Raw genomic sequence first — 20,351 nt, 5'->3', positions numbered from 1 at the left:
GTAGAAAGCTGTCTTTTCTCGGGAGAGCCGACTAAGCCTCTTAACAGATGTGTTGTGTGCTTGCAAAGGTCACTGGTCACATCTTGAGCAAGTTACATATCTATGGGGTATCTGAGAGATGACCATTTCAAGTATTTAGCTACTGACTTGAATCGTTTTTTTTACAGACATAAAGACACCAAGAATTCAAACCTCATTTATGAACATGATTTTGCTTCTAGATCAGAGTACATCAGTACATTTTAGTTAATGTAATCCCTTCAATTAAACCAAGTTGTTTTAAAAACTAAGACATGTTGCAGAAAGCAATCCATTTTCTAGTGATCAGTTTCCTGTATAACTTCTGCACTACAACTCATGTTTTTTTCCCCCATTTAACTTCACATACAGAACAGGACAGTGCATGCAGGGGAACTTCAGGATTTGTGATACCATTAAACGATCCATCCATTGTCCCTTTTCCAGGCTGCCCTTCATTTTTCACTGACTTTGTACAGCTGTACACCCAGTGGAACAGGGATGACATGGTGCATCTTTATTCCCAATCTCAAGATCATAGGAGTCAACACTATAATTAGTTTAAACTGCGTTATATCTGTGCTTGAATATAGCCAAGCAGGCATAAATTTGAGTAAAATGAACTTTTTTCTTCTCCACAGTACAACAGTATCTCACACACAATTTGGCAAACCACTGGTTTTTAAGAAGGAAAAGCATTAGCAAGATTACATTTTAATAAACCAGTTTCTTATGGCTGGTGTAGAAACTGAATTACTTGTCAGGATCCACTTGGTTGCATTTCATGGATATCAAGCTTGCAAAGTCACATACTAACGGATCCAGGATTCTCACGATGCAACACACTAACTATATTCTGAACACTAACAGCACCCCAATTTCTCTTATCTATGAGCAATCAATTATGGCTCTGCAAATATTTCAGTGATGACTACACAGGCCTGAATGTTTCCCCACCTCATATCTTAGAATGATGTCAAATTACACCACCCAACTCAATTCGTTACAAAAGTTTCATATGGAAGTCAAAATACCAAAGCAGAGACACACAATACACAAATTCACGGATCTGAAAAAATTGCTTTAATGATGTCCAGGTCTGTACAGTTTATGATCTGGGTCTCTCCTTCTTGCCTTTGTAGAGGGCCAGGAGGGACACATTTGCCACTTTGACCACCTTGAAACGCACACCGGGAATATCACCGACGGCGTGGCCCTTACGACCAAATCCTGCCACCAGAACTTCATCGTTCTCCTGTAAAGACAGATGCAGGCACATAATGAATGACTGAAAGAAACCGTTCAAGTGTTTAATTTAGACAGAGCTTTCACAGCAAAAGCTCACTTAAAGGCAACACTGCTGCACAGGAAATGTACAAACTACCAACATGGAGTAAAGTAGTAACAAAAAGCAAACTACAGTGAAAACTTATTCTTCTGCAAATGAACAGCTACCCAACTCTAATATTCTATCCAAAACAAACCACCAAATATGTAGCATCTCTGGCTTCTTGTTATTCTAAGCACTGGAGGACTGACCTCAATAAAGTTCAAACAGCCGTCATTGGGGACGAAGGCCGTGATCTTCTTGCCGTTCTTGATCAGCTGGACTCTGACACACTTTCTGATGGCAGAGTTAGGCTGCTTAGCCTCAACACCTCTACAGGGAGAGAGAAAGAAGGAGATCAGGAAGATAAAAAAATTACAACCAAATTGCATCCACAATTACATTTCCATTTATTCATTTGGCAGACTTTTATCCAAAGATATTACAAGTGAGGTAGAGTACAAGACAAAATTCAAAACTGCTTCACTGGTTCGTCAGACACTGCAAGGCCAACCGCTCAAGTCATAGCACAACCACATCACAGGCATTTTGTACATTCCCTCGATTTAAAAGCATATGCGCTTGAGTATGAGATTAACAATAAAGGTGAATTTTACTTACACTTTCTCAAGGACAATTCCTTTGGCGTGGGAAGCTCCTCCAAAGGGATTAGCCTTCAGGGCAGTGCCCAAGTGAGCCTTCTTGTACTGCTTATCATGCCATTTCTGCTCACGGCGATGGTTGCGGAGCTTTCTGGCTGTACGCAGTCCACGACACTTGCCTGTGGAATACGTAGTGTTCAGTAACAAATAATCAAAAGTTATGACCATACAACCACAATTAAGGTTACATGATTACCACCAACTACCAGTAGACCTGCTCTCTTGCCTTGAATGGATCATTTCTTGAGGGAGCACACCTTTTTTTATTTTTTTATTACTTAACCCCTGGTCTGGAAAAGCAGACCCAAAATAATAAGTTGGCAGGTTGTGTATTAGAAAATGTTATATCTTGCATAACGGTAAGACAGCACAGGACGTCTTTAACCCAAATTATTACAGACGGCATTTTAATGGCAAAACTCCTTTGCTATCACAGTCGCTGTCCTATATCCATGGAACCTTTGAATTAATTGAATTACAGACGACATTCTGTGACAGCTCTTTCCACTGATATTCAGTAAAAAGACATTTTTGACCCGAAATTAACAAATTATAGTCTGAGCGAGTAACTTGAAAGGAGACTACTACGCCGTATTTAGGAAATAAGATCCACGTCAAATATTTGTGAACCTGCCTGATAATCAAACCTCTTCCTACCTCGTTTCAGTTTGAGGAAACAAACCAGTAACGCCGAAAATTACTGATAATCTAAACACATGCCAGCTAGTTATGTTAAAATTAAGCAGAATATTGGCGAGTTCGGCGCAAACGACATCCCTTCTCGAGCTAGCTAGTCGCTAGCTAATACCTACAACTAGTGAACCACTTACACTGTAATTGCGGATCTTAATACAACCCGCATGCACCAAATCTTTTAAATAAACACAAATGAAATCTGTTACACAGCTGTACACCGTAATATTAACAACAAAGACCGCTGGGCCGAAAGCAGTTGGCTGGGCACACTACCAGGCTGCATGGCCGCTCTCCACGTTTCTTCTCAGCTAGCTAGCTAATTCGCTACTTTTACTCCAAACACCCAAAATCTATATAGTGACTCGTTTTTCGAGTGATTTTGTGTGAACAGTAATCATAATACACTTACAAATCACTTGATAATGTGTTTGGGAGGTAAGGATGTTGAATTAAGAGTTATTTATCACTGAAAAGGAACATACCCATGTTTCCGTCTCAGAGCCCTAGTAGGAAAGGAAGATCCCAGCGGTCCCCGCGACAATGTCTCATCTGAGGACCCAAAGGATGCGACCTGAAAGTGCCTGTCTGTAGCCTTTCTTTTTTTTGATGCATCGTGTTTTGCTGTAGTTATTAATTTCATAAGAAAAACGCGTATAAGCAACATCAAGCGTCACACTAGGATTACATTGTGTATTTAAACGCCTATGCCACACCCCATATTTTCGCATATAGGATGTCCTTTAATGCGCCTGAATAGAAAAGAGGTGTAATGAACGTGTTCTCTCCCACGTTGAAGTGCGATAAAAGAAGTGTGCTTCCATCGGTGATTATTATTTTGTGCGCGACCGTATAAACAGTACCGTGAACATAACAGGCAGTTAATAAATTGTATCATAACGACCAGATTTATTGATCTCAGTATTTTATATTCAGTATTATTATTCTACAAGTATGTTGAAGTCCTGTATTTTCAGTGGGAGTAGTTGTCCAGTAAGAAAATGCAAATGGCCTTAGCTGGCCAGCTAGATGACTGACATAAACTAAACTCGCCATGTCTGAGAACAACGGTTCCATGTATTGTATGTATGAAAATAAACCTATAGATTTAAACAGACTATTATATAGCCAACTAGCTTCAGTAGTTGACAGGCCACAATTAAACAGATAATGAAGCATAACCCAAGACGTCACTGAGGCTGTTTAATGGGTCTAGATTACTTGTAATCATTCTCATTCCAGGTCACTCCCCATCTTGACATGGGGCTATGGAGGTTCATAATTTAAGTGTCACCTGTCACTTAAGTGTTTAATTAACGTTGAACCGATTATGAGTCTTAAGGTGGGGATACCATATTATTTTTGTTCATCTCAAAGTGGTGGCTGTGTAAATCACTGGCAGTAGTATCTAGTTACGTAGTTTATTGTTTAATCCCCATTTCATTGCAATAGGATATGGTGTATAGTATTTAAGATTACCATAATCTCTTGAGTAGCGCGGTCCCGTCGATAAATTCTTTTGCAGACTAGAAGCATTGATGCGTAACTGCCGCCAGCACATCTGCTGATGAACAGCCCTGAAGTGTTTCCATTTCCGTAATGCTCACATCACTGTCGCCCGTCATCCTGCAAAGATTACTCTTATCTCCTTTAATTCGTCTGTGAACTATGCCACGCCAAAGGCTAAAAACTTAAAACGCAGCACTTTACAGATGGGATGGAACTCTAATATTAGTTTCGCCCACTTACATACAGCCCGTATTTATTTTTATTTCAGCCAGCGTTTTTTTTTTTTTTTTTTTTGTATTTTTGTGACATTTCTGTGCGGAGACTTGTGTGCAGTATTAATTTTATAATAAGATGTACAAACAAATATTTTAAATATTTGCCACATAACTAATAAAATTTAACAAAATAACATTTGAAACAAGTCATTGCTCTTAAAACAAAGTGTCATAAAATAACATTGTTGTAATAATTTTGTGCTATAGAATTGCCCGTGAAGGGCATTTTCTTTGTTAATCTAAATAGCACAAACCTTTCATTCAGTGACAAGTCGGAAAAATCTGATTAGCAGAACTGTGAAGTCTCTGTTGAACAATTTCCAATTCACGCTATTCATAAAATAGTCTAATCTGTCATATTTTACAGTGAGTAATATTCAGTGTTCTTCAGTTGTAAAAACTATGAGTGGGAGGAGGGGTCGTTTTGGCAGTGTGGCATAAATTTATGGAAGACACAGATTGGGTCCATAGAAAAGCTGTGATCAGCCTTCAGGGGAATAAGGATGTAATTCCTTAGGTTTGCTACGTCTGTTTCGTCACACGCACATTCTGCTTCATTAGACAATCTTGTTCGGCTGCAGGGCTTTTCTGCAGATAACACACATCTCTCTTGTGAATTAATTTCAATTATTGAGGCGGCTCAGTGTAAATCTAGGTCACGTTATCGGGGGTTTTGTTCTCTCTCTTAAAATGGCAAATGCTTGCATTACACTGACCTTGAATGTTCCGTGGTTTGCTAATTATTTTGATATATGTATTGGTTAAAACTGGGGTCTGAGGAGTGAGGTTAAATTGAGTAAGATAGGGTATATTTCTAGTCTGCCAATAGCTCTGTGTATTTTATGTGTGTGTGTGTGTGCGTGTATGAGCGCGACAGAGAGCGAGAGAGAGAGAGAGAGAGAGACAGAGAGCGAGGGAGTGGGTGTGTCTGTGACACATGATTATCTTCCCCCTCTCTCTCCATTGGCTGCTGTGGTTGTCAATCAGTGTGCTCAGGTTTCGGCTGTGTTATCAAAGCAGATTATGAAGCAGTCTTCATCTGTGGCAGTCTCATCTGGTCGTCTCCATGGCAAAACACAAGCTGTTTTTGTTTTTTACGTTATTATTTTTTCTTTTTCTGCAGCTTTCATCGTCCTATGATCAAGTGCCTGCTATAGTGGAGAACAGGTAAGTGGAGCAATTTTGAACTCTGCGTGGGAATGAGAGAGGGATGCTGTGTGGATGATGTGCAATGTGGGTCTTTCAATGCGTGTCACAGACCTCAGTAAACAAACAAGAAAAAGAAAGTATAGTTGAAAAATGATTTTTTGAAGCTGTAAAAAACCCTGGCTCGCTTCCATTGGTCAGCCTTGATCACTGAAGTGAATTGTGATCATCTGATGCTGTTTCTTCCTTGTAGTTGAGCTGAAACTCTGCGATGAATTTGAACGAGGCTCTGTCAATGAAACACAAGAGAAAATCCATCAGTGTTGGTCTGTAGGAATCAGTTTACAGTGCAAATCCATATATGTGCTACAGAAATAGGAAGGGATGAAAGTCAGGATTGTGCTGAGCTGGGGTCTTGTTCTCTGTGGTCTCCCAGGTCTTTCTTACATGTAATGTACTATAGGAATTGAAACCCTTGTGATTTTAGTCACAACACTGTTTTTTTTTTCATTGATTCTGAGATGATGAACTAATTGTATCTTTTCAGCTGTTAAATGGTAGATATAGAACAGAAGTAAAAATTATTGGAGCTGAACAGAGAATATCATTGCTGTTCTTAAATTTATCATTTGAGAGTTAATGTTAATGTGGTTGATAAATTGGGCCTGTATTGAAGGTTTACATTTCTTTGATGATTTTGAAATACATTATATTTAAATGTGCTTAGCATGTGTTTGCATGCTCTTTCTGTCATGGAAATAGGAATATATTATTGTATATTTTACTTAAATGAAATAGAGATGTGTATGCGACTTCTTTCCTTGGCTCTACAGTATCCATGCAAATCTAGATTTCATACATTAAAACAGCTTAGCATTCTATAAAATTAACATTTGTAGAAGGTTGACCAATTAAAAATTCTATATATTTTTTATATATATAGTTATATTGTTATGAATAATCTCATTTGGAGGTCTTATTTAACACTATGTATCCAGGTTTTGGTGTAAATTCATTACAACATGTACTATACCATGTGAAATGTATTTCTGAAAATAATTCAATACATTCTGCAGACTGTTTCAGTTACAGTTAAATTTCCCACATTTTCTTGAAGTGCACAAACGCATAAAATAATTTTTGCATTAGCAGATACAAATACTGTTTGTTTCTAAATTAATTATAGGATATATTTTCAAAAATACAATGATTGCTACCTTTCACTAGTGTAAAAGTAGTATTCTGATACTTGTAAAGTTGAAAATACCCCACAGTAATGGCATGCAGTTTGATCATACATTGGAGTAGTAGAGGAGAGTGAACTTGGCCTTGAACTGTTCTTTTTTGGTCTGTGTCTTGTTCACATTCACTCCCGTTCATTTCTCCTGTCTTATTAAAGTCACATTAGGCCTGAAAAAATGGACAAATCCCTAAATTCACCATTATTAGACTAGAGCCGTATTCATGATATTGAGGGCATTTTCTATGCATATTTAGCAGGAAATTACTGTTTTTTTTTTCGCGGCATCTCATCAGCACCTTTTAAATGAACACTGCAATATATAATGTAATGAGAAATAAAAAACCTATGTTCAAACATTATGAATCACACAGCAGGAAAATATGAGCCATTATGCCTAAAAATTCACAACATACAATACTCTGCCAGCGTACTCTTTGCAAAAAAATTGCCAGGAGTTTTTCATTTAATTTATGCATATTAATGTAGCCTACTACAGGTATTCAGCTCTAGTGGGACAGCCATTACATTTACTCCTAGATTTCAATGAATGAAATCTCAGGAAAAAAAAAATGGGTTAAGAATTCAGGGGCAAAAACAAGATGGCAGATTGCCATTACTCAGATTACCAGTAGGTGGTGCCTTGAAGCCAAAAATAATGAAATCCCCTAAAATATGCATCCCTCAAGTTTTGACATTTTTCATGGTATCACAGGACTCTGGGGTTATTTATTGCCTCAGTTATACGAAATCTATTTAATGTTAAAGTAATTAAGTGTAAGTCTCAAGTACAATGTTAACAGAGATCTATGGTGTGACAGAAAATGAGCTGATCAAGTTTAAACAACTGGTTTCCCCTCTCCAGTAAGATTCATCCTGGAGCTAGGGTGAGAGAAAAACATGGTGGGATGCGTCTTGGTTCTTGTTCAATTATGTAACAGTGATCCATGGGAGAATGATGCTGACTGTGTGTGAATGTGTTCATGCAATATAAATGTGCATTCATTGTGCCCCTGTTTGAATTATTTTAAGACATAAGCCATATAGTCCTTATGCAGTCTTTAACTCTTTGAATTCTGATAATATTTCCACACTATATGTGTATAAATATCCAATTGAATTGAATAAACATTTTTGCTATACTAAATGTTTGGTAAAATGAATCAAAATCCCTCATTAGAAACATGGAAATAATACAAGCACCAAGACTGAACTTATTTTAACTGCAAAATGAAAACATACCTGAGCAGTGATTCATCAATTGTTGTATATTAAAAACAATTAAAACCAATTAGGCATCAACAACAACACATGCCAGGAGTGTATACAATATATTATTAGGTAGAAGCTATACTTTGCATGTCAAAAGAACCAGGTTTCACTCAGGAATTGCAGGATCTCAGATTTTTTTTATTTCAGATTGAATCCACTATTTCCTTTAATATCAAGTACAATAATATCACAGTCTTTGTTTTGTCTTAAAAACTATATTGAGGCATCTTACATGACAAAATAGTTGCAAAAAGAGTTCTGATTACATTTTGGGGTTATTTCATTTTAATAAAGCTGTATTGTTGATGTGCTCTATTTCTGAAAATAATATTTTGAAAATTCGTAATCCCCTTCAAATGGGTTTTAGCATCATGAAATACATTGCAGGAAGTTACATACCATAATCAGCATAAACAATATTGTCAGAGTGCTGCAGGAAGATTAGACCATATATATCAGTATATAAAGTGTATCAATAAGAAGAGCTAATAGGAACAGTGGGTAAAAATTTACCCTGACTTGCAGTGATCCAGATATTGACAATCATTTACAAACTCATTTACAATCCATTTTTCCTTTTTCTCTTTGCTTCATTATTTTGTCCATTGAATTTTTTCATTGCCCATTTTTTATTGTCCATATTAAATTGTATTTTTTATTGTTTTGGTTTATGTGGTCATGTTGTCTTTTACTTAGGTTAATTTCTTTGCATTCTAACAGTATGCAAGTACATGGGCAGCAGTGTGGTGAAGCTGTAGTAAACATTGTAAAATATCTTGCACGAGGTACAGTTCCCAGATGGGGTATTGCTATTGTACCCTTGAGAAAGGTACTTAATTCAAATTACCTTAGTACCTCTCCAGATGTGTTAAAATTGTAAGCTGTGTTCTGAACAAGAGGTTCTTATTATCACAAATAATGTACCTTTATGACTGTTTTCAACCTTTGTTCTTAGCGGCTGAGAAAACCTGTGGATGTGTGTAGGTTTTCAGGGAGCTAGGAATATTGGATTGTCATGAAAGAAGCTTGAGAGGGAAGGAAAATCTGTAACTGGTAGCTGGTGACATATTGCCTCAAGGGCACTGGGCTATTTAACCTGTCTGCATTGGTGCCCGCACAGACGGGGTGGAGTAGAGGCATTTAGGCCATCACGGACTTTAATCTTGTATCATCAGATTTGAATTTGGTGGAACACCAGGGTGCTGAGCCGAGGAACAACTTTAAAGACACACACTTTAATCTGCTTCAGTGTCACCGAATACACAGTGTGAGGTGAGCTGGAGGGATGGTCAGCGGATTGCTTTGATTATATAATGACAGCTGTCCTGCAGGAGGGTCCCCATGTCCAGGTACAGCCAATGACAGCGGCACAGCGTTGAGCTGATCTCTGTAAGCTGGCGTAAGAACTGAGGGGAGGGACTTTTTTTCCAGATCATCCCAATCAGCTCAGTCATACACAAGGTCTGTTTTGCTTGAGTTGGTTGTTGACCTGTGGTGTGGCTCACATAACAAATTAAGGCTGATGCTTGCGTTCGTATAAATGATTAGTCAGTGTTTCGCCACAGTAAATTACATAACAAAAGCATCTGCTCCCAAACAAGAACAGAGAGCTGGGAAACTGTTTTTTTTTCTCTCCCAAATGTATTGTTATAATGACGCAAACACATAAATACATCTTTGCAGGTTATGTAATTATAAAATTATCACAGAAAAAGCAATTAAATATCAGATATTGTGTTCCACTAGTAAGTTCTTCTGTTCCCATAGCCTCATTACAGAGTAATGAGTAAAGTAGTGCAGTCCTCACCATAAATGCATGCATATCATAAACAGTTTGTGTAAAACTTACTGTATCTATTTGTGAGTCAGATGTCTATTATCATTCTCTAATTACAGCAGAGAAAAACATTGCGTTTATTATTATGCGGGAGGGAGTACATGCCAGTCATCACAGACACTGGCGAATTCCTGAGTCACACACCCATTCGTCCAGATGTGAGGGTGTGATAGTGCGGGTGTCAGTGCGCTGGATGGATGCGCTATACAAGGGCAAACTCCCCCACTGCACTGGTTCTGTGTGTCGCTGCTGCTCCACTGACACAGCTCCGGTCTGCCAGCCCTCAGCCTCTCCCGCAGGTCAGGTGGACAGACGGCGAGCTGCCCTGAGCCCCGCAGCTGCCCAATGAAGGCGTGTTGTGCCCGATCCAGCAGACTGTTAATCAGGTCTTGGAATCTCCTTCGCTAAGCTCATTTCATCCAGCATTATGGCAGTGATTAGATGTTTAAACGGTGTGTCTTAGGATAATCCCTTCACTGCCGAAGAACACATGGTAAAAGCAAGCTGGAGCACGAAATGAAGTAAAAACAGCACTAAAACGCAAAAGCTGTTTATTTATATGTGTCATTTCTTCATGACACCAAGGAAGAGTGACTCCCACCCGTCCCCCTCGCACACACACATCCTTCTTCTCCTGATCTAAATTAGTTTCTCTTTCCTTTTTCTGTGTTTACAGCTCGGATGACCCCCCATACCAAGCCATCAGTGTTCAAAATGGTACGTTCTGATGCAAAATCTCTGTTGGCTATTGCTGCTACTAACAGGATGCCAAATGTCGGCAGTGTAAAGCACTGTAGGATTTACCTGAATAAAACAGCATTGTTGATCAGCAGTGTGGTCAATACAATGAAACAAAAGTCGTGAACATTTATTACCAAATAAATAAATAAATATGTACATGCAAATTTTGACATTCCGAATGTGCCTGTAAAGGGTAGCTAACAACTGTTCCATTCCAGTTATGTTGTTTTTATTTATTTATTTATCAAATCCATATGGTGTAGCGGATAAACAGAGCAAATGGTGCTCACATGTTCCCGACCGGGGGATGAACTTACATAATGCATCATGCATCACACAGTGTTTTCCCTTTCTGTTCCTTCAGAAGCAGTGGCCCTTCAGAGCCACAGTGCCTCAGAAGCGGGGAGATATCTGCCAGTGGCTGAAAACCCACTCAGAAGAATACTGCAGGTACACTGTGTTGCATTTTCTAGGGGGAAAAAAAACTGATGTGACCTTGTACACAAGAACAGGTTTTACTCCCAACCAGACAGAATTAATCCCTAACAGACGGTATTCTCCTAGTAAATCAAATGCCAAGAATTGTTTTTTTTTGTATTATGATTTGCAGATTAAATGAGTACAAAAGCTTTTGCCTATATGCTTTTCTGTTTCTGTTTTCGTGTTTGTGAATGGGTAGCACCCACAAAGGCTCCCAAGAAAGCGGTTCTTCACTTCTTTTGGAATGAGTTATTCCATAACATTTTTATTTCATCCCCTCCTTCTGTTTCTCCCTGACGTCTGCAGCCTTATGGATGGCAGCTGCACTCCCCTCCCAGGACGAAGCGGAAGTTGCTGCAGTCTTCCAGCTCTCTTCCATACTCCCCTATGAATGTGGCTTACAATGGCAAAACATGTATCCTATTCAGGGCCAAAAAGCTGGCAATCAGGTACAAGAACCACACCTTTGTGGATCTCACAGAGAAGGCGTTTGGCCCCAACGCACCAGTGGACACCAAAGGCTCAGTTTGCAGCAAAGACAAAGCCACGTGAGTCTGCTCACCCAAGTCGATGAAATTTCATCTGATTTTGTTTTGCTGTTTCTTTGAAATTCTTTGAATTGTTGAATGTTTGTGATTTCCTCATCTGGCATGCTTAAAGTCAAATTAATGATATGATATGAATATTATTTTGCAGTCTGCAAACAGATTCAAACCGATCAAGAAGCATCTGTACAAAAGCTTAATGATATACTGTATATGGGAACACTGTTGAGCACTAGTGTGCATTTAGCATTGATTATTAAATCACCTCCAGTTTGGATTTGAGATATTTCAAAGCTTATGATTCAGGTTTAGTCTGCAAGTAATTTCGTATTTTTTGTTGGTTATCCTCTTGTCATGAAAATATTTTACTTTGTCAACAGGCTCTCTCTACGGTTTGGGGATGTGGAAGATCTGAGGGGACTCACAATCAGGTGGGCTTACTGATTCTCCAGATTGTTTCTGAAAATATATTGAAATAAACTGAAATTGAAAATAATTCATTTATTTAAAAAATTTAAAAATTAAAGCAAAAACTGCAAGTGTTAAACACAGACTGCAGTTGTACTGAGAAGAGGCATCAGTGTGAAATATACGTCTATAACTGGGTACAATTCAAAGCCGGTGAGCCATTCCTATTCCCCAGAACCCCTGGGCTGATGGAAAGAATGGACAAATTACTGCTGGTTGGAATGACGCATTTAGCCCTTTTAGTTGAGAATCAACTAACACTCTTATGCTCTCTATTGTGCCCGCCAACAGGCTACAAATGTCGAACACATTTTATGAGTCAGCAGGCCAAAACTGGTTCACCCTGGACAGTGTTCACATCCACTACAACTGGACACATGAGGCTACTTTCAATGCCACAGACGTATACGCCCCTGCTACCTACTCTTACCACTGCCAGCACGTCAGCAGCCTTCAGAAATATGACACCCTGCTGGTACCCAGTTCCCACAGTGACAGTTCTGCAAACTGGCACATCACATTCACAGACTTCCAGGTAGGCATGGCGGTTTTGATCTGCTGTATCATCATTTTTTCATGTAACCTTGTCTACATGCAGCGTGGCTAAAAACATAGAGATACTCTTCTCCTATTCTGTAGTGTGACTTGTGACTTTTTGATTTTTTTTTTGAGACTTTTTGAATTTTCATAACAAAAACAATAACATTACAACAAATCTTGACTTTTATATTTTGCGTCTGAAGAGGCAGCCTCTATAGGTGCTCATAGCTCATATTCCAATGTCAACTTATGCATAATATTCACTAAATTGAAAAATTTGCAAGCTAAACAAGTAAACAAATACATAATCAAACAATAAATGGAAATACCTCTATATATAGTATGTCACCAATATGTTAGGGTTAAAATGTTATAACTTGAGCTATCCACAAATATAACATTTGCATGGTGAAAGGCATGGATACAAATACCTGGGGTCTGCATGTACTGTCAAACATAGCAGAATGTATGGGGCTGTCATATTGTTTTTGAATGGTATGAGTTTTCTGTTAGCCCCTGCTGAGTGTAGTCTGAAAATTACTCTCCCTCATCATTGTGAATTTGCATGATTATGTAATTTCTTTGAAACTGGCATAGGAGAATGTCACTCCTTACCTTTAGCTCCTACAAATAAGTGTTGTTTGCTTTTGCATTCACAGATCCAGGCCTTCAATGTGCAGTCGAACAAATTTGCCTCAGCCAGTGATTGTGCCACCTTCTTCACCCCAGCCATCCTCATGGGCCTGATCACCTCCCTCATATTGCTGCTGGTGCTGGCATACGCCCTGCACATGGTAGTGCACCTCAAGCACATTGACCGCTACGAAGAGCACAAGACCACCGTCTACTTCCCTCGCAGTCCTGAGCCAGAATGCACAGACAAGAACAGTTTATAGGAGACCACACCTTACCCCACGTCCCCATGGAGTGACAGAGACAGTTCAGTAAATCTCAGAGAATTACTGTTCGCAGGTTCCTCTGGGCCCCCCAGTGGAAACCACAGGCAGGCCCCATTTTGGCTGCAAATGCGACCCCTCCACAAAACGGAGTAAAGCTGCTGGGGGCTGACTGTTCAACTACACTGGCCTCATTGTGGTCGAGGAGTGATTGTCTAAGATGAGCAGATTCCTACCGGACTCAACACCTCGGCACCATCAAGTGGATTTGGAGACTCGCTGAAATTGAAGGATACCCCATCTACCAAATACACCATTTTAAAAACACACATAAAATGCCCAGGTGGATCACCAGGCATTGCAAATTACAAGGTGAATAAGAAAGAAATGCATTGAAAGGAAATTCTTATTAAGTATTAGCACCCATGCGTGTAACTTCAGAATTTGCACTGTTGGTTTAGTCAAATAAATACTGGTAGAAACCAGTCGATGAAGTTTTATTTTAATCCTCATAATATACCCTAAAGAATATGCAGTAGGTACATATGTTTTTTTTTCATTCATCACTGATATTCATTTGGACATTTGTTATCTTCAGGTGTTTTAGAAGTGCAGAAGACAGGTGTTTAAATACTTGTGTTATGAAAATTTGTGAAAATAATACTGTATCTGGATTCTGGTTTTGTAAACTATGATTATGTTTGAGTTTTTACTATGTTTTCTGTGTTTTCTGACTAGCTATGCCTCTGAAATTGTTTTAATGACAGAAAAATACAGAAAAAAGAGTCTCTTGATACATAGAAGTCAGTCGTTTCATTAATACACTCAAGAGACCAGAATAACAGTAATAACGGTAAACACGAGCAACTTATTGTCACATAATAACATACAGCATGCCAGTGGCTATAAAATACATCTGCATACAGTATTTTCAAAGATGGTTAGCATTGTGCAATGTATATTGGTCGTTATCATAATGTACAAATTGGAGGAGAGTAAGTTTCTCATTGATCAATTGATGTAACTGGAAAAATAAACCATTGTCAGATTGAATTATGCTTTTCTTGAAATCTGTTGTAAAAATAAACACCATGAACGTGGAATATACTGACTTCAGAATGGTACCTTAACAAGCCTGACAAGGAGTACCAATACAGGTAAGTGAATGCCACATAGCTTCATTTTTTATAAAATAAGAAGTCAAAGCCCAACTCCGCAAAGCCCTCAAAAATAGGTAATTTTTCTTAATTGATTTTCAATCTCTTTCATTGACCATTGCCAGAAGACACAAAAACTTGTGTAATACATGTTCACCAAGAACGTCGAAAAACCTTAACTTTACTTCATAACCGTTTTTCAAATTTGACATGGATTTTAATCTTTGATATCACTGGTAATTAAAAGCAGACACAGTTACAAATCAGTCGTCAGCACACTAAACACAAATGAAGATGCACGTGCATCTGTTTTTGAAACCATTGCATGTCCCGGATCATCATCGCTCTTGTTCCTAGGACTTTGCTCTATCAGCCGGGATCACCTCGTCTTTTTCTAACCCTGCTTCATACGCAGTGTTAAAAGAGTACGAAAATGCACGTGGTTATAATGTTCGAGAAGGGAAAGATTATTGATCGCTCCAGCTATTCATCACAATCAGCCTCTATCGTCGCTTTCTTTATATTTTCATAGTATTTTCGCCAAAATCTTCCTGGGTAAAAACATGATTATTCTGTACATTTAGTTGATTGTAAGAGGTCCCGTACCCTGGCCAGTTCGTTATATTCAATGAGTATATCATTGATGAATAAACCATAGCAAGAATAACTTATTTACGTCATTTGAGATAGGAATCCTGAGTGTCGAAACTGCCGCTGGTAAACAGTCCCTGGATTTACCTTACAGTTGTCACGTCATCACGTCAGCCAGCTGCGATAACGTTGAAGAATAATTTGGTGCTAATGTACAGGTATTGGACTTATAACATTAGACAAATTTCAGGTGATACTGTGTGGTCTGGTTGGTTGGGAATCGCGAGGTCACTGTGGTGTCCTAATAATCTCACCCGGCGGGCCTACAGGAAAATGGAAAGAGCGGTTGTGAGATGTGTGCCCTGGGAGTCCAAGCTAACTATTTCGTTTATCCTGGACGGCAGTCAGAAGCACATGCTGAGGGACCAGACGGAAGAACTTGGCAAGGTGTTGGCCAGAATTGCTAATAATGCCCTGAAGGGTCAAGGCAAAGCGAAAAAGTCCAAGAAAAACAAAGCCGAGCAGACGACAGCTGTAGAGCCGGCTGTGAGACTGTACTACAATGGCGACTTTGTAGCAGAGGACGCACTCAATCATGATGCTTGGCAGGATGGAGCCGTGTTACACGTTGGAGACAGCAAGTACAAAGTCGAGAGGAACCCCCCGAGCTTTACCGTCGCTGAGTTGCCGGTGTCTCTTTTAGCCAGCTTCCCCGTATGCCCAAAACTGGAGATTGAGTTCGGCGATCTGAAGCACTGTCTTTTTAAATGGTACCGAGAGATCGCTCCTAACGCGGAAAAAGAGGGACGAGAAAACCGCTGGGTTGAGGCAGGCAATGAACGTGTGTTCACTCCGTCTAATTCAGACATTTCGCTAAAACTAAAGCTGAAATGCACTCCTGGAGATGGGACAAAGTGCGGTGCGGCCAAAGAGTTGGTAACAGTTGGTACCGTCGAGGCAGGGCCAGGAACCTGCACGTTTGACAACAGGCATGTTTATACTGCTAAAGTTACGGACGATGCAACAGTCAGGGTGGTTTCATACAACATTTTAGCCGATGTTTACGCACAAACCGATCTTTCAAAAACGGTTTTATACCCATACTGCGCTCCATATGCGCTGGGGCTCGACTATAGACAAAATTTAATCAAGAAAGAGCTAGCCGGCTACAGCGCTGACATAATTTGTCTCCAGGAAGTGGACAAGGGAGTTTTCGTCGACAGCCTGTCACCGGCACTCGATGCCTTTGACATGGATGGCGTCTTCAGAATCAAAGAGAAACAACACGAGGGCTTGGCGACGTATTTCAGGAGGTCCAAATTTAAGTTGCTGAGCCAACATGACATAGTGCTGAGCGAAGCTTTGGTGTCAGATCCGCTTCACAGTGAGCTGTTGGACAAACTGTCCACCAACCCAGTCTTGAAGGAGAAGGTGGTGCAAAGGTCGACGGCGTTGCAGGTATTCCTTGTTGGCCAGTGGTCTCATCACACTGTACACCAATGAATATACACATGTATTTGTTATGGAACCAATCATAAGACGAGTCCTGTGCTATACTTAATTTCTTTGTGATGCGACAATTATAATGCGGAGAATGTTCTAATTTCCGTTTTCATGTTTTGGATTGGCTAAATCTTACACCCCCGGGGTTTCAACCTTAAAAGGAACCTTTCTGTTGACGAAAAAAAATCAACAAATAATATAAATAGCTGTCCAGTGCCATATTGAAAAAGCATGTGAAAAATACACATTTGTTGGCATCGGTAATATATAAACGCATCATCATTGCCTTTCTCCTGTTTGTTTTTTATTACACATCTTATAACCGACCTCTCCCCCTAAATGTGTAATATTTTACAGACGTAAACCTCAAGATTACGAGATTGGCTCCTTATGGCACATGAGACTGATCTTCAAATACATTTTCAATTTCAGTATTAAATGTATTAAAGAATGCAGAAGACGAAAACGTACAGAAACACATTTATGATTTTGAGTTTTGCTCAGAAGAATAAGTCTGTTAAAGCTAAATGTAGATGGATCACTATCCACATTATTTTCATGCAGTTCTGGTAATCGTTCATGTATCCTTTTCTATGTTCCTTCCTGTATTTTATGGCACTAGTGGTTAAATGCCTTGGGGGCATAATCTTTTGAAGGATGAGTCCAGTCTTTCCCAAAGTTATTTAAATTTTTTGGTCCAGAGTTCTTTCTTACCCAGTTGACAGTTATTTTAAAAACACTGACGTACTGTATCGTAATGCATACGCATCAGTGCCTAAGCCTCAGAATGTTAATACACACTGCCACCCTGTGGGTGTGTAATTGTCTAGAACAGTGTTTGTCAATCCTACTCCTGGAGGCCCACTGTCCTGCATATCTTTTGTCTGTCCTTGCTCCAAACACCTGATTAGTGTGATTAACATGCTCTTGATTAAATCAGGTGTGCTCAGCTAATCAAAAGTGTAACTGATGAGTTCAGTCAGTTAGGTAGAGCAGGGAAAGATGGAAAATGTGCAGAGCAGGGGGCCCCAGGAGCAGGATTGAGAATCAGTGGTCTAGAAGGACCGCTTCTGTCCTTATAGCTATGAATCTCTGTGTGGCCAAATGTTTGAATATGGTTGACTTGCTTATCATTTGGATATTGTATAACAGCATTACTCAGGTGCAGTCAAAACATATCTAAATGTGTTATGAAACAAAACCACAGAAATGTGCAGCAGTACAGTGCAGTGTTCACTAAAAGGTTATTTCACAGATTAAAATCTCTTGAGCGGTAATGAAAACTAATGGCTTTTTTTTTTTGAAATTTCCTAGGTGACTGTGCTTCAGTCTTTGAAAGATGCATCGAAGAAACTCTGTGTTGCCAATACCCACTTGTACTGGCATCCAAAAGGTAACTTAATTAAAGATTAATATGTATGTACGTGCATCAAATGACTCCCTCCTATTAAACATGTGAAGCTCTTATTACTTTGAACCAATCGTGGAAGACTTCCCCGGCTGACTAGGGTGGCACAATTATAATGCCAGTGTGCCTATGAAAAGTGAAAACATAGTTACTGTGTCCTTGTGTTGCACAGGAGGACACATACGTTTGATCCAGATGGCCGTGGCCCTGAAGCATTTGAGCCGGTTGACGTCGGAAGAGTACCCGGGGGCCCCGCTGATTTTTTCGGGTGACTTCAACAGCACGCCCTCGTCGGGCCTCTTCCAGCTGGCCAGTCAGGGTGCGGTGCCTGAGAGCCACGAGGACTGGGCTTCGGACGGGCCGGAGGAGCTGTGCCCGATGGCCATCAGCAACCCCTTCCAGCTGAGCAGTGCGTGCGGGGAGCCTGCCTACACCAACTACGTGGGCGGCTTCCACGGTTGCCTCGACTACATATTCGTGGAGCCTCGCGCTCTGCAGGTGGAGCAGGTAATACCCCTGCCCAGTCACCAGGAGGTCACCACATACCAGGCTCTGCCCAGCGTCGCACATCCATCTGATCACATCGCTCTCGTCTGTGACCTCACCTGGAAATGATTGGCACAGACGATGTTCCAGCAGCTGTGTCGTTAAAGACTGGTACAACTGTGAGTGATGTGTTGAGGAGTTTAGGGAAATGAACTTGCCCAACGTCCTTGAGTGGCATGAATGTTTTAATTCTCTTCAGTGGCTGGTTCTCCAATGTTTGGCCATGACCAAACCCTATGCCATTGCCACCGGTTCTGTCAGGTGTGCTGTGGCTCACTGTAATAGAAATGCAGGCCTGCCTGTACATGACAGACCTTTGCAGCCTGTCAGCATAAAGGGGGAAAATGGCTGTGCCAGTTCATTGAAAACACCCCCTATGTGCTCATTAATTGTCACCCTAAAATATACCAGGTGACAGACAAGCTTATACATTGATTTCACGTCCCCTATTGCAATCAATAAACCTAACCTTAAAAGCATGTATTAACTTGTCTCTATTTAATTGTGATGAATTGTCCTTTGAAAAGGGTGTAGGTGCCTGTTGTCCTTTAATATTTCTTCAAAGTACCACTGTAAGTGAAACAAAAGGCAAAAGATCTTGTTTCAGTATGTTTTCAGTCAGGGAAAATTTTGTCCTTGAACATTTTTATCTGCTCTCTACAACTAATGAAGTATGTAACCATTTCAGGAAATGTGGTTTGACAACACTAATAGCAGGGACAAAGTTGTATGTGTTCATAATTTAACCAATAATTAAAGACGGTCTTACAAGGTTCCTAAATAAGAATCTTGCCCTGCAGTAGTGTATATATAACTTCAAAAGGCAAAGTGCACAGTTTAATGAATGCTAAACCCTTCAGTAAATTTCCAGCTGTAAAAATGCACATGTAAGAATAATCTCTACACTTCACTCCGAATAAAAGGCATCTTCTAACCGAACCAATTAGTGATATTCAGGTGCTTTTGTCCTAAGCACATTCACAGCATACTTTACACCAGATGCGAGAGGATATGGACACACTTATACTTCTAACACCACAGATTCTCAAGCTCATATTTTACTTCTACAGATGCAAATCACACTGGATGGAAAAAAAGGCCCTTCCATGTATTCTTCATTTTTCTTTGTACGTCCCTGCTGCACCCATTTAAGCAAACAATCATGAAGGCGGTGTCCGATATGTGAACTGGCCACTGAACTCCACTGGCCCCAAGCCATGTACCCTTATGAAATTATTTAAATAATTCCATTATTATGAGAATACACTGACCTGACGATTCTGAGTCATAGCAATCTCCTAACACCGGCTTTTTCTTTGGTAATTTTTTTAAACTAATTCTTGTTTTTCATGTGTAGTCTGGACATGAATGCACATTGACATGTAACACTGGCATTTCACGTCTGCATGTGAAATATCCTCATGCACACAACACTAAAGGAAGCTTTTTTTAAAGCTATTCAATTAAATGCTTGCAGAGGCATAGGTGGCATCATAG

The 20,351-nt window shown here is 39.8% G+C and overlaps 3 protein-coding genes across 5 annotated transcripts; 2 read left to right on the top strand and 1 right to left on the bottom strand.

The window, feature by feature from the left end:
- Positions 1-1,078: 1,078 nt before the first annotated feature.
- On the bottom strand, positions 1,079-3,240 carry rps23 (ribosomal protein S23). The gene is made up of 4 exons (XM_036531933.1): positions 3,186-3,240; positions 1,967-2,126; positions 1,558-1,678; positions 1,079-1,273 (listed from the first exon to the last, which is right to left on the bottom strand). Exons 1-4 carry the CDS (start codon positions 3,187-3,189, stop codon positions 1,127-1,129), a joined length of 432 nt encoding a protein of 143 aa, XP_036387826.1. The 5' UTR covers positions 3,190-3,240; the 3' UTR covers positions 1,079-1,126.
- Positions 3,241-5,483: 2,243 nt separating this feature from the next.
- On the top strand, positions 5,484-14,173 carry atp6ap1la (ATPase H+ transporting accessory protein 1 like a). 2 transcript variants are annotated; one of them, XM_036531979.1, is made up of 7 exons: positions 5,484-5,651; positions 10,656-10,696; positions 11,088-11,170; positions 11,507-11,748; positions 12,126-12,176; positions 12,505-12,748; positions 13,413-14,173. In XM_036531979.1, the coding sequence occupies exons 1-7, from the start codon at positions 5,551-5,553 to the stop codon at positions 13,647-13,649; spliced, it is 999 nt and encodes a 332-aa protein (XP_036387872.1). In that variant the 5' UTR covers positions 5,484-5,550; the 3' UTR covers positions 13,650-14,173. The 2 variants fall into 2 exon arrangements, with proteins under 2 accessions (XP_036387872.1, XP_036387871.1); XM_036531978.1 differs by having other exon boundaries at positions 11,085-11,170.
- Positions 14,174-15,544: 1,371 nt separating this feature from the next.
- pde12 (phosphodiesterase 12) lies at positions 15,545-18,938 on the top strand. Of its 2 annotated transcripts, none has more exons than XM_036531353.1 (3): positions 15,545-15,615; positions 18,215-18,293; positions 18,481-18,938. In XM_036531353.1, exon 3 carries the CDS (start codon positions 18,504-18,506, stop codon positions 18,921-18,923), a length of 420 nt encoding a protein of 139 aa, XP_036387246.1. In that variant the 5' UTR covers positions 15,545-15,615; positions 18,215-18,293; positions 18,481-18,503; the 3' UTR covers positions 18,924-18,938. The 2 variants fall into 2 exon arrangements, with proteins under 2 accessions (XP_036387246.1, XP_036387244.1); XM_036531351.1 differs by having other exon boundaries at positions 15,572-16,855.
- Positions 18,939-20,351: the final 1,413 nt, after the last annotated feature.

This window comes from Megalops cyprinoides, chromosome 6 (genome assembly GCF_013368585.1).
Source record: "Megalops cyprinoides isolate fMegCyp1 chromosome 6, fMegCyp1.pri, whole genome shotgun sequence".
NCBI classification, from domain to species: domain Eukaryota; kingdom Metazoa; phylum Chordata; class Actinopteri; order Elopiformes; family Megalopidae; genus Megalops; species Megalops cyprinoides.
This window is presented reverse-complemented; position numbering and strand designations above follow the sequence as displayed.

Bases quoted from the DNA above. Each gene is read 5' to 3' on its own strand.
- pde12 (XM_036531351.1), top strand. From the start codon at position 15,608: ATGTACAGGTATTGGACTTATAACATTAGACAAATTTCAGGTGATACT. The intron at 16,856-18,214 runs GTATTCCTTGTT...GAAATTTCCTAG, and splicing joins AAAGGTCGACGGCGTTGCAG to GTGACTGTGCTTCAGTCTTT. The intron at 18,294-18,480 runs GTAACTTAATTA...TGTGTTGCACAG, and splicing joins CTTGTACTGGCATCCAAAAG to GAGGACACATACGTTTGATC.
- rps23 (XM_036531933.1), bottom strand. The intron at 1,679-1,966 runs GTAAGTAAAATT...CTCTCCCTGTAG, and splicing joins GGAATTGTCCTTGAGAAAGT to AGGTGTTGAGGCTAAGCAGC. The intron at 1,274-1,557 runs GTCAGTCCTCCA...CTGTCTTTACAG, and splicing joins GCTGTTTGAACTTTATTGAG to GAGAACGATGAAGTTCTGGT.
- atp6ap1la (XM_036531978.1), top strand. From the start codon at position 5,551: ATGGCAAAACACAAGCTGTTTTTGTTTTTTACGTTATTATTTTTTCTT. The intron at 5,652-10,655 runs GTAAGTGGAGCA...CTGTGTTTACAG, and splicing joins CCTGCTATAGTGGAGAACAG to CTCGGATGACCCCCCATACC. The intron at 11,749-12,125 runs GTGAGTCTGCTC...CTTTGTCAACAG, and splicing joins TGCAGCAAAGACAAAGCCAC to GCTCTCTCTACGGTTTGGGG.